Raw genomic sequence first — 15316 nt, forward strand, 5'->3', positions numbered from 1 at the left:
AATTTGATAATCTTGAAAGAGCCACTGCTGTGTGGATAGATAGCAGCTTAAATAATTCTCCATGCTTGGGCACATCTTCTGAATTTAGATAGGATGTGCATTGGCACTTAATATTGAGCTATAAAAGCCAGAGGTGCTGAGGTTTTCAGTCAGATCTGTACAGATAGACTTATTAACAAAAGCTAGTGGCTGTATGATTTGGTAAAATTATGGAGGGAATTTGAGAGTTTCACAGGCTGATATCTCATCAGTTACTCATACCCTGCTTTCTGCCACAATGCTCGTAATTAAAAACAAGTTATAAAAACAAATATTCCACCCTCAGATAAGTATATAAATATGATCTGCAAATGTGTAAATCAGTTATATAATAAATGCAATACTTGGGAAGGTAACATTTGAATTCAGTTGGTGGAGTATGTTGCTTTTCTTCCAACATTCCATGCTTCATCACACAAATAATGAACCTTTCTTGTGATGCAGGTCTCTTCGTAATGCTATGTATTAAGGCTGTAATGCTGTTAATAAGATTTAATATAATGCCAAGCTGGAAAAATCATAGCTGTTAAAACATTTGATCCTTATACTTAAGGATGTGAAACACTTTGCAAGCCCAGTCGTAGTGACTGCCTTAAATGTCTGTATCTCCCCTTTGTTCTACATGCTCTTCTATTTTAAATTTTCTCTTTTAAAAAGCCAAGCACAGTTCAGAATGGTGTACAATTAGGAAAATGACGAATCTGTGTATTACTTGGTTATACATATTGTATAAACGGTGACCATTTTGCACAGGGGTTCCATTCTTGGCCCCTCTGCACATGTTGGCGGAATGTGCATAAGGATTCCATGCTCCGTTCTGCCCTCTTCCAAGTCTAAAAGGACCCATGCGTTGTGCATCAATTGGACACACCTAAAACGGTCGCCGCCTTTATGTGGTTTGAGACTGTATTCAGATCCTGGTAGTTTGAGCTGCTACAGAAAATGGACCGAAAATACTTTCGGTATGCTTTCCTTAAAATCCAACAATGCAAATAAAGTGTATGCTCTTGAGTATGCTCTGCTTAAAGTATTTTAAAGTATTGCAATAAACACATTTTCCATGTAAAGCTTTGAATTGTTTGGACATAGCCTTACAAGTAACTCACAACTTACGCACATTTAACTTGTGCGCATTCAGCTTAACACGCTCGGCAAATCTTTTTTTTAAAAAAAAATGGAATGGGGGTGGGTGTCCAGGAAAAAAAGACTTTGACAATCTCACCTGCCATTGAACCAAATGTATTCTGGCCATACTCAATTTTGGCTTTATGCGCCAGAACGAAACCCGCACATAAGTTGAGAGTCACCTCTATACCAAGGGTGGAATCTTACAGTCCCAAGGACAGCATCCCAGGGCCATAGGACAACTCAGATCTACATTTCTCACCGGGCTCCAGTGTGGGACAGTCAGAGTCTCCCTCTCGGATTCCACCCTTGTCCAATCAACATCACATCTCCAAGGGATGTGTGTTGGGGGCATTCTAGGAAGTTGATACAAAACCATTCCAGTGCCCTGACACATCCCCAAAGAAGTTCAGGCATATTTCTGAGCGTGGTGCTAGAAGAAAACTTGTTGGTACTTAATCCATTAGGCGGTTCTTATGAAACTTCCTATTTGTTACATGCATAAGCCCGTATGTTGTATAAGCCCGTCAGATATTCCTTTGCCCACCTTATGCTTCCTGGTAAAAAAAACAAAAACAAAACTATGATGAGCCCCAGTGATGAATGCTTGTTATGAATAATCTACATTGTTCTTGACTTCCATGTCTTTAAACCGTCACAGGTAACCTAACTTTGCTTTAGTGCTATAGAATCATGGCTATAAATCTGGAGGAATTTGCATATCAAAATGTGTGATTTTAATGGTTATTTTAAATATAGCCTCAATTATTGGGGTCCCACAGATTCTTCTCTCAGTATTGTAGCCCAGGAAAGACATTTTAGAGGCTTTGGTTAAGCTGTGTGATGATGAGCTTAGGAAGGAAAGGTTCCATAAATTTATAATGCAGGGGGAGATAAATGTTGTAGTTTCTGTGACATGAGCTAACCCTCAGTTTTCTTCATCTAGGGCTTGAGACAAAGCTTCAGGCAAGGATCTTGGGGACCTGACACTATGGAGACGGAAAGCGAGCAAAACTCAAACTCCGCTAGTGGCAGCTCAAGCTCTGGAGGAAGCACTCGCCCTCAGATCTCTCAGATGACTCTATATGAGCGGCAGGCAGTGCAGGTGGGGGACCATCTTTGTTCTTGGGGAAAAACTGCCCTGGAAGGTATCATCATCAGAGTAGCAGCACATCACTTTAAACTGCTGCTTAGCCAGTAGGTGCCCTGTTTATGAGCACAGGGGAAATTGCTCCAGAGGCTTAGCCAGTGCAGTGAACCTGTAGGAGACTAGCACTGAATTGGTTATGTTCCTCACATAAGAGGAGAAGCAGACAGCCTTCTCTTCAGGAAAGAAGAGGCCAGTCTTGAGAAGTGAATACCTCTCCTTATCTCAAGGGTGGTGAACCTCCAAATTACAGGCCTTATTATTTATTCAATTTCTGTTTTGCTCTTCTTCCTGAAGATGCCCAGAGCAGGAAGCAGCAAAGCAGTTGTTAAGTTCAGCATGGCTCCCAGTTTAGTCTGCAGGGCGGTATCCCCCTAAGTACTCCCCACCATACCTGATGTCAGGTTTGGGGCAGGTAAGTAGGTACAGTGGTGCCCCGCAAGACGAATGCCTCGCTAAACGAAAAACCCGCAAGACGAAAGGGTTTTCCGATTTTTTAGCGGCTTCGCAAGACGAATTTCCCTATGGGCTTGCTTCGCAAGACGAAAGCCCATAGGGAAATCTCCGGGGACAGCGGGGAAGCACAGCGCGCCTTCTCCTCTGTTCCCGGACCTGTCTTGAAGGCTTGCGGTGGGAGGTCTGGGAACAGAGGAGAAGGCGCGCAGCGCTTCTCCTCTGTTCCCGGGGCTTGCGGTGGGAGGAGGGTTTTTCCTCCCCACCGCCAACATTCAGAACAGCCTTCTGAATGTTGGCGGTGGGGAGGAAAGCCCTCCTCCCACCGCAAGCCTTCAGGACAGGTCCGGGAACAGAGGAGAAGGCACGCAGCGCTTCTCCTCTGTTCCCGGACCTGTCCTGAAGACTTGCGGTGGGAGGAAGGTTTTCCTCCCCACCGCCAACATTCAGAAGGCTGTTCTGAAGGTTGGCGGTGGGAAGAAAAGCCCTTCTCCCGCCGCCAGCCTTCAGAAGAGTTCACCCAGGGCTGCCTAGGCTGCGGATAGCAGCCTGCTGCCCCGTGCAAGGGGCGCTCTGCTTCAGAATGTCTGCCCTGCGCTCTGAAGCAGAGCGCCCCTCGCACGGGGCAGCAGGCTGCTATCTGCAGCTTGGAGAACCCTGCGGGGAAGTCCTGCAGGGCTCCCCAAGCTGCGAATGTCTGCCCCGCGCGAGGGGCGCTCTGCTTAAGAGCGCCCCTCGCGCGGGGCAGCAGGCTGCTATCCGCAGCTTGGAGAGCCCTGCGGGGAAGTCCTGCAGGGCTCCCCAAGCTGCGAATGTCTGCCCCGCGCGAGGGGCGCTCTGAAGCAGAGCGCCCCTCGCGCGGGGCAGCAGGATGCTATCCGCAGCCTAGGCAGCCCTGGGGGAACTCTTCTGAAGGCTGGCGGCGGGAGAAGGGCTTTTCTTCCCACCGCCAGCCTTCAGAAGGCTGTGATAACAGACTGTCCCCGGACCTGGTCTGAGGGCGGTCTCCATAGGAACACATTAATTGATTTTCAATGCATTCCTATGGGAAACCGTGCTTCGCAAGACGAAAAACTCGCAAGAAGAAAAAACTTGCGGAACGAATTAATTTCGTCTTGCGAGGCACCACTGTAGCTCCAAAGGAGCTATTGGGAGTTTCAAGTGAGGGTTTGCTTGATTGGTACTGATGCCAAGCCCTACTGGGATCAGCTGCACTAAGGAGTTCTCCCTAATGCCTTTGCGGGGGGGGGGGCTGTGTTGTGGTCAGTGCCTATCCGTGTGTCCCTTTGAAGGTGTGCTTTCAGCATTGGTGATGCGATTGGAACTGGCAGTGTGCCTTCAAGAGGGCTCACTGCAAGCCCCACTTTGTCCATTTGCACCTGAAAATGGATATTTTCCCTCTCCAGATAGTTGCAGAGTTTGTATGTACAGTTTGAATCCAATCTGCCAGCAAATGTACTTCAGAGGGGCTCATTGTAACTGTCAATCAGCTGATCAGTCCCTTTGAAGTTGTCAAAGTTGGTCCCCAGGAGTGGGGAGGTAAGGATCAAATTCTTTGACCAATTCCAGTTCTTCACTCCTGCCTTATCCAGTGGCCTAGGAAAATCAGTGTGAGGCATCAAACATGCCCCATGCATTGCTAGGTCCTGCTTAATACCTAATAGATCTAAGGATTATTGTGTTCCTGGCCATTCTAATTAAGCTGGTGGAACCATTTTTAGCCTAATGTTCTGCTATTCCACTAATAAATATGTGGTGGTCCAGATCTGCTGATAGGGGGCTGTGATTCTATATGTTTTCACTTATTTTGTCCTGTGAGACCTCGGGCATGTTAGGATGTGTTCTGTTTTGTATTCTGAATTTTTATTTTTTTAATTTTTTTATTACAGGCGCTTCAAGCACTGCAGAGGCAGCCCAATGCAGCCCAGTATTTCCACCAGTTTATGCTCCAACAGCAGCTCAACAGTGCTCAGTTACACAGTCTGGCTGCAGTCCAGCAGGTGAGACAGACTGTTCAAAAGACAGGAGTTACCTAAAACAGGGAAGAGTGAAACACCTAGTTTGGAATAAACAAATGAGGTTTTGGATGGATAGGGCCCAAAGAGGGGATCTCAAAGGAAGGGAAAAGAACGTTGTACTTTCACAGTAATGGACTTAGTGGACACTAATTGTTCTGCTCTGGAAAAAAAAATGCTTATTAACTCTTGCCTCTTTAAGAGCTTATTGGTACAGGTTTTCCAGTACAGGCAACTCCCCATTTGCGTGGGGATTGCATTCTGGGTCATCCCATGTGTTGGCGGAGTGCATGTAAGCCTGCCCTGCCCACTTCTGGGGCCAAAAATGATGTTTGTGCGTGTAGTCATGTGTGCCTTGGTCATGCACAGAATGGTCATTGCCTGTATACGATTTTACATGCATTTTGAACTTTTCTATCTACCAGCTAGTTCACTACAAGCTGTAGCACTCCAGGTTGGTTCTGGGACACAGTTGCATTTAAAGACAAAACTTCGCTTTCACCCCTTACATTTGGTGGCATGGCTCTTGCTGGCAGAGATCCTGCAGGAAGGTGCAGCGTGGAAAGCGATGTACCTTCCTGCAGACCTTCCTTATAATTTACAAACTACCTTTCCATTCATACTCTACACAGGAGTCATGAAGCAGGGCATTTTGCTAACTTTTGTTATTTGTTTCTGTTTGCCCCCCTCTGCCATCCCCCGCTTAAAAACAAACAAACTTGAATTTAAAATAGTCCTCCTTTAGATTATCATTTTCCTTTCCCTCCCTTTTATATTGTTAACTGTTCTGTTCCTGACAGGTAAGAGTTGGGGAAGGTGATAATAATTTAGATGACGTGTATTGAAAATGATCTTATGTCTGTTCAGCATTTCCCTGAGAGGTTTTGAAACAACTTGACTTAGTGTTATAGATGTGAGTCTGAGTAGGTGTTTCTTCTATGTCTGATAAATGCCTATTCTGACAGAGCAGGTGTAGCTGTCAGTTGTAGCTTGTGATGAAAATACTTCCCTTCTGCTACAGGCCCATGTAACAGGTCTTGCCCAGCCCCTGCCATTGTCTTAGCAATGGCTACATTGCTTTCAAAATGCTTTTACAGCAGAGTAAAGGTCTTGTCTTGCACATCACAAACTGTACTCCCAACTCCCTCACGTCTAGAAATACCAATGATTTGCTCAAATCATTTAAATAAATGGTAGCTTCAGCCTACACTGATGAAACAGAATTAAGATCTCTGGTTATTTGTCTGATTGAAGAGAGAGTATGTATTGATGATAGGTTAATTCTCACTTCTTTTGCGTTGTGGAGGGGCAAGTTTAATTACATTAATTGAAGGGTTGAGGTGGCTTACCATTGGCCCTGCAGATGCAGTACAATTCCCATAAGCTCCAAGCAATATGAGCAATAACCAGAAATGATGGGAATTGTAGTCCAGCAACATATGGAGAGGAAAAGGTTAGCCACCCCTGGTATAGAGGCTGCATTTCAACTAAGCTGGAGAAATAAACACGAGGCAGATGTTAATGACCATTTTGTTATGCTTTACCTTTTGAGGACCAGAAAACATGGGAATAATGGGGCCCTTGGCTAAATCTTGGTTTTGGAAGAATATATAATGTTTCTTACAGGCTACAATTGCAGCGAGCCGACAGGCAAGCTCTCCAAACACAAGCACTTCTCAACAGACAGCTACTACACAGGCTTCGGTAAGCAACTAACCTGCCCTCAAATGATTGGCCATCCCGTGTCTGTTTTCTTGGAGAATTAGTTGGCTATGGATGGGTAACTTCAGTGTTGAGTTTGGCAATTTAGAACCAAGAGAGAATGTTTGCTAGTATTGGTGGAGGAGAGTACAGTGGTACTTCTGGTTGCGAACGGGATTCGTTCCGGAGGCCCATTCACAACCTGAAAAGAATGCAACCCGTGTCTGCACATGCGCGGGTCGCGATTCGCCGCTTCTGTGGATGTGCGTGATGTCAATTTGCACGTCTGCGCATACGCGAGTGGCGAAACCCGGAAGTAACCCTTTCCGGTACATCTGGGTCGCCGCAGGACGCAACTTGAAAACGCGCAACCTGAAGCAAACGTAACATGAGGTATGACTGTAGTTAGGGTGGACAAAGAGAACGGGAGTTCCTTATTTGCAAGTGAGAAGACTGAGCAGCATCCCTAGAGGGGATATTCCTTCCTAATGATAACTGAATGAAAGGGGAACATTAGCATCTTCAGAAGAGGGCTGTGTCAAGCACTTGTCGCCTGTTGATAATAAAACTGCATATGCTGCTTTTATTTAGTGCTTCTGGTGCAGAAATCATAATCGAATGGTCATTGTTTGCAAGTCCATTGTTATGTTCTTCCAGTTGCTGAAGTTCTGAGAATAATTTGAGCAAATAGGTTTTGGAGAGCAGCTGCTGCACTCCCCTCCCCTGCTCCTTTTCACATAGCCTGGTAGGGCTGCTGAAAAGGGTGGGTTGTATTCTCCACGCACTTTTCTTTCAGATAATTTCTGGGCTCTTAACAAGGTGGGTTTGGGAGGGGAGCATGAAAGTGGCTAGTGGGCCTTGTTCCAGTCGTATTGCTGGAGTTCAGCCACACTTTCTTTGAAATTGTTTCTAGCTTAGATTCTGTTAATATTACTTTTCGTCTACCCCATCCCTCCACACCAACTTTTCACTTTACAGATTAATTTGGCTACCACATCAGCTGCACAGTTAATCAGCCGTTCGCAGAGTGTGAGTTCACCTAGTGCCACCACCTTGACACAATCGGTGCTCCTTGGTAACACCACATCACCACCTCTTAACCAGTCACAAGCTCAGATGTACCTTCGGGTAAGAGTTGTACACGTGTTGCTTTCACCCATCATAAATATCTCACAGCCCCCTTGATGAATCTCCAGCTTTCTTACAGTTTGCTATTTTGTGCTCAGACAAAAGTTAGCAATCTCCGTTCTCTTGAACAGTTGGTTGATTCTCAATTCAGCAGATGTACTACAGGGACAGAGGATATTTAGTGTCATTTGCAGTTTTATTTTCCATGAATCTTAAAGACCCCATGGCACTTGGTACGATTTTATGTAATGCATTACAAAACAGATCTCTTTTAAAGCAGCCTTGATAAAGTGCTCATCTGAAATACGACTCCATTTCATCCATTTAAAATACCCTGACTTTTAATGCTTTCTCTTCTGTTCTTTAAAGAGTTTCCGGAAAGCCATCTTCTTAATTAGGCTAAATGAGAAACACACTTCTTTGTACTCTCCCCTCCTCACATTTCCATCCTTGACTTTGGTTGCATATCTGTGAAATAGCAAACTCCTTTTGATCTGTTTGGCCTCAGATTATATTTAGTTATCTTGGTTACAGCTTTTCAGTATGGAAAAAAATAAGTTTTGCAGTTGATCTAAGCTAGCAAGAGTCCCTCATTCCCTTCACTCCACGCTTAACATCTGCCACACAAACATATAGGCAACCTATGCTGCTGGCCCAGTATGGAGAGGTGGAGGTGGTTTGGCTTTTGGAAATAATAAACCTGCTTTCCACTGCCTGCAAAGTGGCCATGATGGAGGAAAATGCTGAGACAGAATGACTGTCTTATCGGAAGCCCTAGGCCCCATGCACCGTGATAACCTATTTGCTTGTGGTTCGCTTTCTTTCCTCCTTTTTCTCCCTCCTGCTGTTCTCATCTCCACACCACCCAACCCTCCCTCAACAGCCGCAGCTGGGGAACCTGTTGCAGGTGAACCGGACCTTGGGCCGCAATGTACCTCTTACCTCCCAGCTCATCCTGATGCCTAACGGGGCCGTGGCTGCTGTTCAGCAGGAGGCACCACCCACTCATTCTCCTGGGGTCCACACAGACACAGACCAGGTCAGTGACACCCTCTTCTGGGGTTCCCATGACCAGCCTGGCCTGCCCCAGTCTCGGGTGTGTCTCTCTGGCTCAAACATCCCATGAGAAGAACATCCCCATTCCATTCAGTCCCTGCACACTTCAGCCAGTGGCCTTCCGGTTCTCAAAACCTGGCTTCATGCTTGCAGCTGACTGAAGCTAGCTAGTCAGCTGCACTTTTTTGCATTGATTGGTTATCCCCCATTGATTGGTTATGCCCTTGTATTCTCGTCCTGATGCGAAGAACATGTGCTGTTTGCCGCTTGACAAATACTCCAGACTTAACAATCAGACTTGATGGGGCTCCAGAAACCTGAGGTGCCTGTTTCTGCATGATGAGGGTTTTTCCAGGTAAAGTGGGGGGAGGGGAGGCCGACGACTAATTTGACAAGACATTGGAAATGACCTCTGTGGACCTTCAGTGTTGCTTAGGCTTTGACTGTGGCTTGCCACTTGTTACATATCTTGCCCTCTCCTCCTCCTCCTCCTCCTCTTCCTCCCCAGCATTTCTTGGAGCCTTTAGAGACATTTCGGAACTAACTTCTCTGCATCTATTTTCTATCTCAATTAGTGGTTTTTAGGTAAAAGTAATCTTTTATCCCAAAAGTGCATTAGGAGAAAGTGTATCCAAACACAGGCAATAATATATGTTAGGCCCTAGTGTGCACCAAGCTGTGCACCAAGGGGTTGCAGAGAGAAAAGGTTCAGTTTCTCTTCTTTTAATTTTTATTTATTTATTTGAAAATGTGTATTTAAATCTAGATTTTCAAGATAGCTTACAAAAGAGAACCATAAAACAAATATAAAAGGTTCAGTTTGAGGGAGCAGCCTTTCAACACAGTGAGGGTGACTGCACAGGGTTGAGTTAAATGGGTTTTCTTTAAGCTCCTTACAGAAAGTGCCATGAGATCTTTAATTTTACTGAAAATGGGGAAGAAAGGAGCTGCAATTTTAAAGGACTGATCCCTTTAAAATAATAAAAAAGCTTGATTCCTCACTCCCTGTAGTACCTTGTGACACTTATTTTTGGGTGCAAGACAAAGGGTGGAGCACCAAAATAAAAGTGAAAAGAGCTTCCTAACAGCTGTTCAGCATGGTCAGATTTCACTGCTGGTTAAGCCAGAGTAGATACCAGGGGTCCCTGCCTCTTGTAACCTGAAGCTAATGAGTCATTTATTTCTCTCTCTCTCCCTCTTTTTCTTTTTCTATCTGTCTCTCTGCATTTTTTCCCAGGTGCAGAATTTGGCTGTCAGAAGTCAGCAGACCTCAGCAGCTAATGCACAGCTCCAGGCTTCTGCTCCAAAGGCTGTTTTATCCGGGAATTCCCAGTCCTCAGTACTACCCCAGGCCACCCATGCTGGCCAGACCTTGACAGTGACTCAAGCCGCTTCTGGCAATGTAGGCCAGTCACTTAATCTCAGTCAAGGGGCAGCGGGAAGCAATGGCATCTCTGGGGTTGTGGCATCTTCAGTGGGGAGCCACACTACCTCCGGGCTGAGCCAAGCAGCCTCATCTGGCCCAGGGGGCAGCTGCCAGAGGAAGGGTACTGGTGTAGTTCAGCCTTTACCAGTGGCTTCTGCTGCCCAGGCAGTGACTGTGAGCCAGGGAAGTCAGACGGAAGGAGAAAATGCAGCAGCAAAGAAGGCTGAAGCAGATGGTAATGGTCAACAGACTGTAGGCATGAACTTGACCAGGACAGCAACACCAGCCCCAAGCCAGACCTTGATCAGTTCTGGTAGGTGACAGTTCATGCTTTCCTTACTGGTGACTCTTCCAGTGACTTGACTGATACCTTCATCCATGTACCCCTTAACCAGGCTCACCATCTTCACAATTGTACAGCCCTTTGCTGGATGCCTCAGGGCAGATTGGCTGCAATCTATTTTAGCCCATTGCTTTCTTCTTGTTGGGCAGTTGGCTTGGAGTCGATATGCCCTGGAGAGGAGAAGTGTACTCTCATTCACTTCCTTCATTTTGCACTGATGGCTTATTACTGAGATGTGACGTATATAAAGCTGCCTTCTGCTTGTCCTTCTAGTTTGTATTGGTGGGGACGCCAGCCCTTTTGGGCTTCTGGGCATATTTCCAAAGAAACTGTCATGGGCACCACACATGCCTCACAACGGTGTGCCTCCTCCCAAACCCCTAGGCACCAGTTGGCTTTGAAAAAAAGTTTTGTTTTGTTTTCTTCTTTCCCCATCAAATCCAGTTGCAGAGGGAGAGGAGTAAGTGTCAGTGAAGACCTCTTTGGGTGCCTGCAGGTGCCACTTTTGTGATGCATGCAGTAGCTCTGCAAGGTCTTGGGCAGAGGTCCTGTTCAGCTCTACTACATTAGTTCCTTTTCTGGAAATGCCAGAGTTTGGGCCAGGGACTGCACTCTGCCACTAAGCAACCGTACCTCCCCACTCTTAAGTGTATTCAACTGCTTTTGCTCGCCTCCTACCCTTGTGGCCTGGCCTTGCCCAAGATTGCAGTTTTCTTGGGGTTGGTCTCTTTTGCCTAAATTGCTTTATAAAGCGGTGTGCACCCAGATGGTGTGTCATAATACTGTGGGTTTTTTTAAATACTTTACAGCCACATATACCCAAATCCAGCCTCACTCGCTGATCCAGCAGCAACAACAGATCCACCTCCAGAAGCAAGTGGTGATCCAGCAGCAAATCGCCATCCATCACCAGCAGCAGTTCCAGCACCGCCAGTCCCAGCTCTTGCACACTGCCACACACCTCCAGCTGGCGCAGCAGCAGCAGCAGCAAGCTCCGCCCCTGGCCCAGCAGCAGCAGGGGCCAGCGCAGGCTCAGCAGCAGGCCCCGCCCCTCCAGGGCCAACAGCAAGCCCAGACCCTTGTCGTCCAGCCCATGCTGCAGTCACAACCTCAGCCGGTGCAGCTCCAGCAGGAGAACCTCTGCCAGGCAGCTACTAAGACGCCTGTCCCCATTCAGTCGAAGCCGCCCATAGCCCCCCTCAAGTCTCCACAGCTCGGGGCCGCCAAAATGTCAGCGTCCCAGCAGCCCCCGCCTCATATCCCAGTGCAGGTTGTTGGCAGCCGCCAGCAAGGTTCAGGCCAGGCTCAGGCACTGGGTCTTCCGCAGATGAACACAGCAGTGCAGGCAACCCGGGGCCTGCCAGCCGTAGTCCAGCCGGTGTCCCAGGCCCACACGGCATCCTCATTGTCCCAGACCTCTTCTGCCTCCTTTTCTACTTGTTCTCCTCCTCCTCTACAAGAAGCCCCTCCACTGCTCACTTCGGGGGTCAACGTGGCCCAAGTCCAGGGCACGACCCAGGTGAAGAATACGGTTTCCTCTCCCGTCATGGCTCAGGCACAAACATCTGCCTACTACGTGCAGCCTGTCCAGTTACCTGTAAGTTACCTCACAAGTACAGTCAGGAATGTTGGGGGGGGGGCAAAATCCGTACTTGCTCACACATGTGGCTTTGGGGTATGACATAGCCTAGCTATCCAGTAACTGAGAGCCATTCCCTTTACCATGTACAGTCAGGCCTGCAAAGCATATGGTCTATCTGCCATGTTTGGTTGGTGGTCTGCTTCCTTGCTGTTTTACAATCCTCTCGTATTTGGTGACCTAGGCAAACAGCTAAACAGGATGGTTATTTAGCTTTTTGTGTGCTGTTTTATGTGACTGGTGGACTGCATTTGTATGTTGCCTGTTTCACAGACTCCCTAGTAGCCTTGGTTACCAGGAATGGACTGTAGACTGTGGTGTCCAGGTAGCATTTCCCAATCTTTTTTTACAAGACAGTGGGTGAGCTGTGAAATGCCGTCATCTGGATAGGGATCTTTCGAAGGTGGTAAAGCAATTGGGAAGGTTTTCTCATGGCACTTCTTGGGAGATCATAATTTGCAGCTCACCCAGTGGTTCCATCTATTATCAGGCCTTTCCCCCCAATCCACAAAGTTACTGCACTCGAACAACATTGCAGCTCTTGTTTAATTTAATGAAGGCACCGTAGGAAAATTTCCTGGTAGATCGTACCCACTGTGGTGCAGTTCCATTTCCTATTTTCTGCCTTCAGTCACTTGAATTCTTAAAACTATTACCATGCTGTTCCAGACCTTCAGGAATGGCTTTTGGGGGTGGGGGTGCAAGGAAATGCAGCGTGAAGAAGAAGCAGATCCCTGTGGTGTGATGTCCACTTGCATCTCTTTGCATGCAGCCTATGGAGGTTAGCAGCATTTTGCTGCCTATTTAGTGTCTGGGATAGAATTATTTCCTTCCTTCTCTTGGATCTGCATGTCCCTTCCCATCTTCCCACACAGAGCAAGCCACAGACTTCGGCAGTCAAGCGCAAAGCAGAATCGGAAGAGGAGAGGGATGACTCCAGTGCACCACCTTCTCTCCTGCCTGCTAAGTCATCTCCTGTGGCAGAGAGTCCCAAAGCCACAGAAGATAAGGGGGGCCTTGGAGGTGAAGGGAACAGGGGTAAGTTCTGCCTGCTCCCTGTAGAGCAGATAAGTGGTTAGGCCTGGTGGCAGATTCAGGGTGGAATGTATAAATGAATGCCCCTGTACACAGAGCGGAATCTGGGTGATGGTGTTTAACTTTAAAACACACACATAAACCACAGGTGAAGCTTCTGAATCTTGGGGGAAATGATTTGGATCAGGACTTGTTTTAGGGCTTAACTTTCTTCCTTACACGGCTCACAAATGCAGTCCTGTGAATGCCTTTGGTCAACATGTGATCATCTCGTGTATTTGGCATCCGTGACTTGAAGTTGACCATGAGCAGGAGCTATCCTGCCATAGTGGACATCTGCAGCTTTCTCTGCCCAGCTCTGCATGCCCTACGCAAGCCATACTGATACAGTAACGCTTGCAGTCCACAGATGTCGCAAACCAAACCAATTCCGCCTATTTTTTTAATGTATGCAAATACATAATTTGCGTAGTTGCATACAGAATTCAGATGGGTCTAATTTGTTAATGCTGCTTCTGTTATTTCAGAGAAATCTGAGTCCCTCCCCAGTGCCTCCCCCAATGCACCTCCAAGTGACTCCAGCTCTGTCACTCCTACAGCTGCTCCTATGCCTACCTTAGCCATGTTGTCACGCCAGACGGGAGATTCCAAACCTCCGCAAGCCATTGTCAAGCCTCAGATTCTTACGCACATCATAGAGGGCTTTGTCATTCAGGAAGGGGCAGAGCCTTTTCCGGTAAGAGGGTTCAGCCTGGGGTATCTAGGGCAGGGACTGCTCTCTGCTTCTTTCTCTCTTTGTTCTGCCAGCATGATCCGTTTGCTAACTTGGCTTATGTTAGCCAGGAAAGAAATTCTACTAGTCCTGTAGTTGAAGCATGCTTGGCATCAGACAATGAAACTCTTGCACTAAGTTGCTTTCTGACTCGGGTTTCCCCCTTCCACTGTCTTGAATGCAGGTGAGCTGCTCTCAGCTCCTAAAAGAATTTGAAAAGCCCCTTCAGGGAGGAGTTCCCGCTAGGCAAACTGAGAACCAGCCTAGCAACTCCCCAGGAGGGGAAAGCATTGCTGCAGGTGAGTCCCCTCTAGAGACTGTAGTCAATGAGAAGGAATAGGGTGGGGTAAGGGTCTCTCAAGTTCTATGTTCACATTTTTCACCTTTGTCAAACATGTAGGTTACTGAGAGCCAAGCCAAATGCTTAGCTTTAATTACTCTTTCTTGAAAGGGTGCCCAGGGGAAAGGAGAAGGAGTGGAGATGCTGTATTGGATCATGGTTTATACTAAAGCACTACCCATTTTATCTGTGGAATAAGGAAGAGCACCACTTCACACTCTCAAAATAAGCATAGGGGAACAAGGGATGTGCTTTTGTTACACACAGCTTTGCAGAGCTAATGGCTAATGGGGTTTCCAGTTCTTTCTCTCTGGGGAGTCTCCCATACTTGGCTTTCAGCAGAGAGTATAGCTTGCTATCAAACAGACAAACTTACGCTTGCATTCTGATGTTGCTAGTTAATGAAGCTAGTTATTTTACTAACTATTAAGTGTCTGCTTCTCTTGCTTCCTCAGAGCAAGACAAGAAAGGGAATCTGCTGAAATGCGAGTTTTGCGGAAAATATGGCCCAGCCAATCAATTTCGTGGTTCCAAAAGGTTCTGTTCTGTAACGTGTGCCAAGAGGTAATGGCGCTTGGAAACTTCTCCTTGAGACTTGATAATGATGGAGACAGGTGTGTTTCCCTGGGGATACCATTCCACAGATGGGAGCCACCCCTGCAAAGTAAAGTCATTTTCTTGCGGTCGATGACCAGTATCAAGATAAAATCACTGAAAAGGCCTGTTGTCACGTGATTACCCTCTGCACCTCCTTTGAGCGAACACTTGTAGAAGGGACCCCAATGGACTGTAGAGCCTGGGCTGGTAGAGGCACTTGTTGAGCTACTCTGGTCTTGAAGCTTTATAGGTCAAAACCAGCACTTTGAATAGAGACTGGAAACTAATCAGTAACCACTGCAGTTGGGCCAGAACCGATGTAATATTTTCAGATCTTCTGGTCCCGGTCTCGCCACCGAATTCTGCACCAGAAGTATTTTCCAAAACAACTTCAGAGTCAGCTTCGCTTGCAAAGCATTGAAGTAACCCAAACTAGAGGCTACCAGGGCATAAACAACTGAAGGTTATCTCTGTCCAGATAGGGTTACAGTTGGGCCACC

The 15316-nt window shown here is 46.9% G+C and overlaps 1 protein-coding gene across 9 annotated transcripts in view; it reads left to right on the forward strand.

The window, feature by feature from the left end:
* The window catches only part of PHC1 (polyhomeotic homolog 1), a 30146-nt gene that overhangs the window by 9164 nt on the left and 5666 nt on the right, over window positions 1-15316 (forward strand). For 2 of the 9 annotated variants that reach the window (XM_083593006.1, XM_083593005.1), the window contains exons 2-11: window positions 2111-2269; window positions 4654-4764; window positions 6406-6483; window positions 7459-7608; window positions 9902-10403; window positions 11243-12030; window positions 12948-13110; window positions 13707-13843; window positions 14064-14178; window positions 14675-14783. In XM_083593006.1, the coding sequence (XP_083449132.1) occupies window positions 2156-2269; window positions 4654-4764; window positions 6406-6483; window positions 7459-7608; window positions 9902-10403; window positions 11243-12030; window positions 12948-13110; window positions 13707-13843; window positions 14064-14178; window positions 14675-14783 (2267 nt within the window). In that variant the 5' untranslated portion in view covers window positions 2111-2155. Of the gene's footprint in view, window positions 1-2110; window positions 2270-4653; window positions 4765-6405; window positions 6484-7458; window positions 7609-8491; window positions 8648-9901; window positions 10404-11242; window positions 12031-12947; window positions 13111-13634; window positions 13844-14063; window positions 14179-14674; window positions 14784-15316 lie in introns of all 9 variants that reach the window. The other 7 variants (XM_083592999.1, XM_083593001.1, XM_083593000.1 and 4 more) reach the window with 7 other exon arrangements.

Source organism: Podarcis filfolensis, assembly GCF_964270895.1.
Source record: "Podarcis filfolensis genome assembly, chromosome: 17".
NCBI classification, from domain to species: Eukaryota; Metazoa; Chordata; class Lepidosauria; order Squamata; family Lacertidae; genus Podarcis; species Podarcis filfolensis.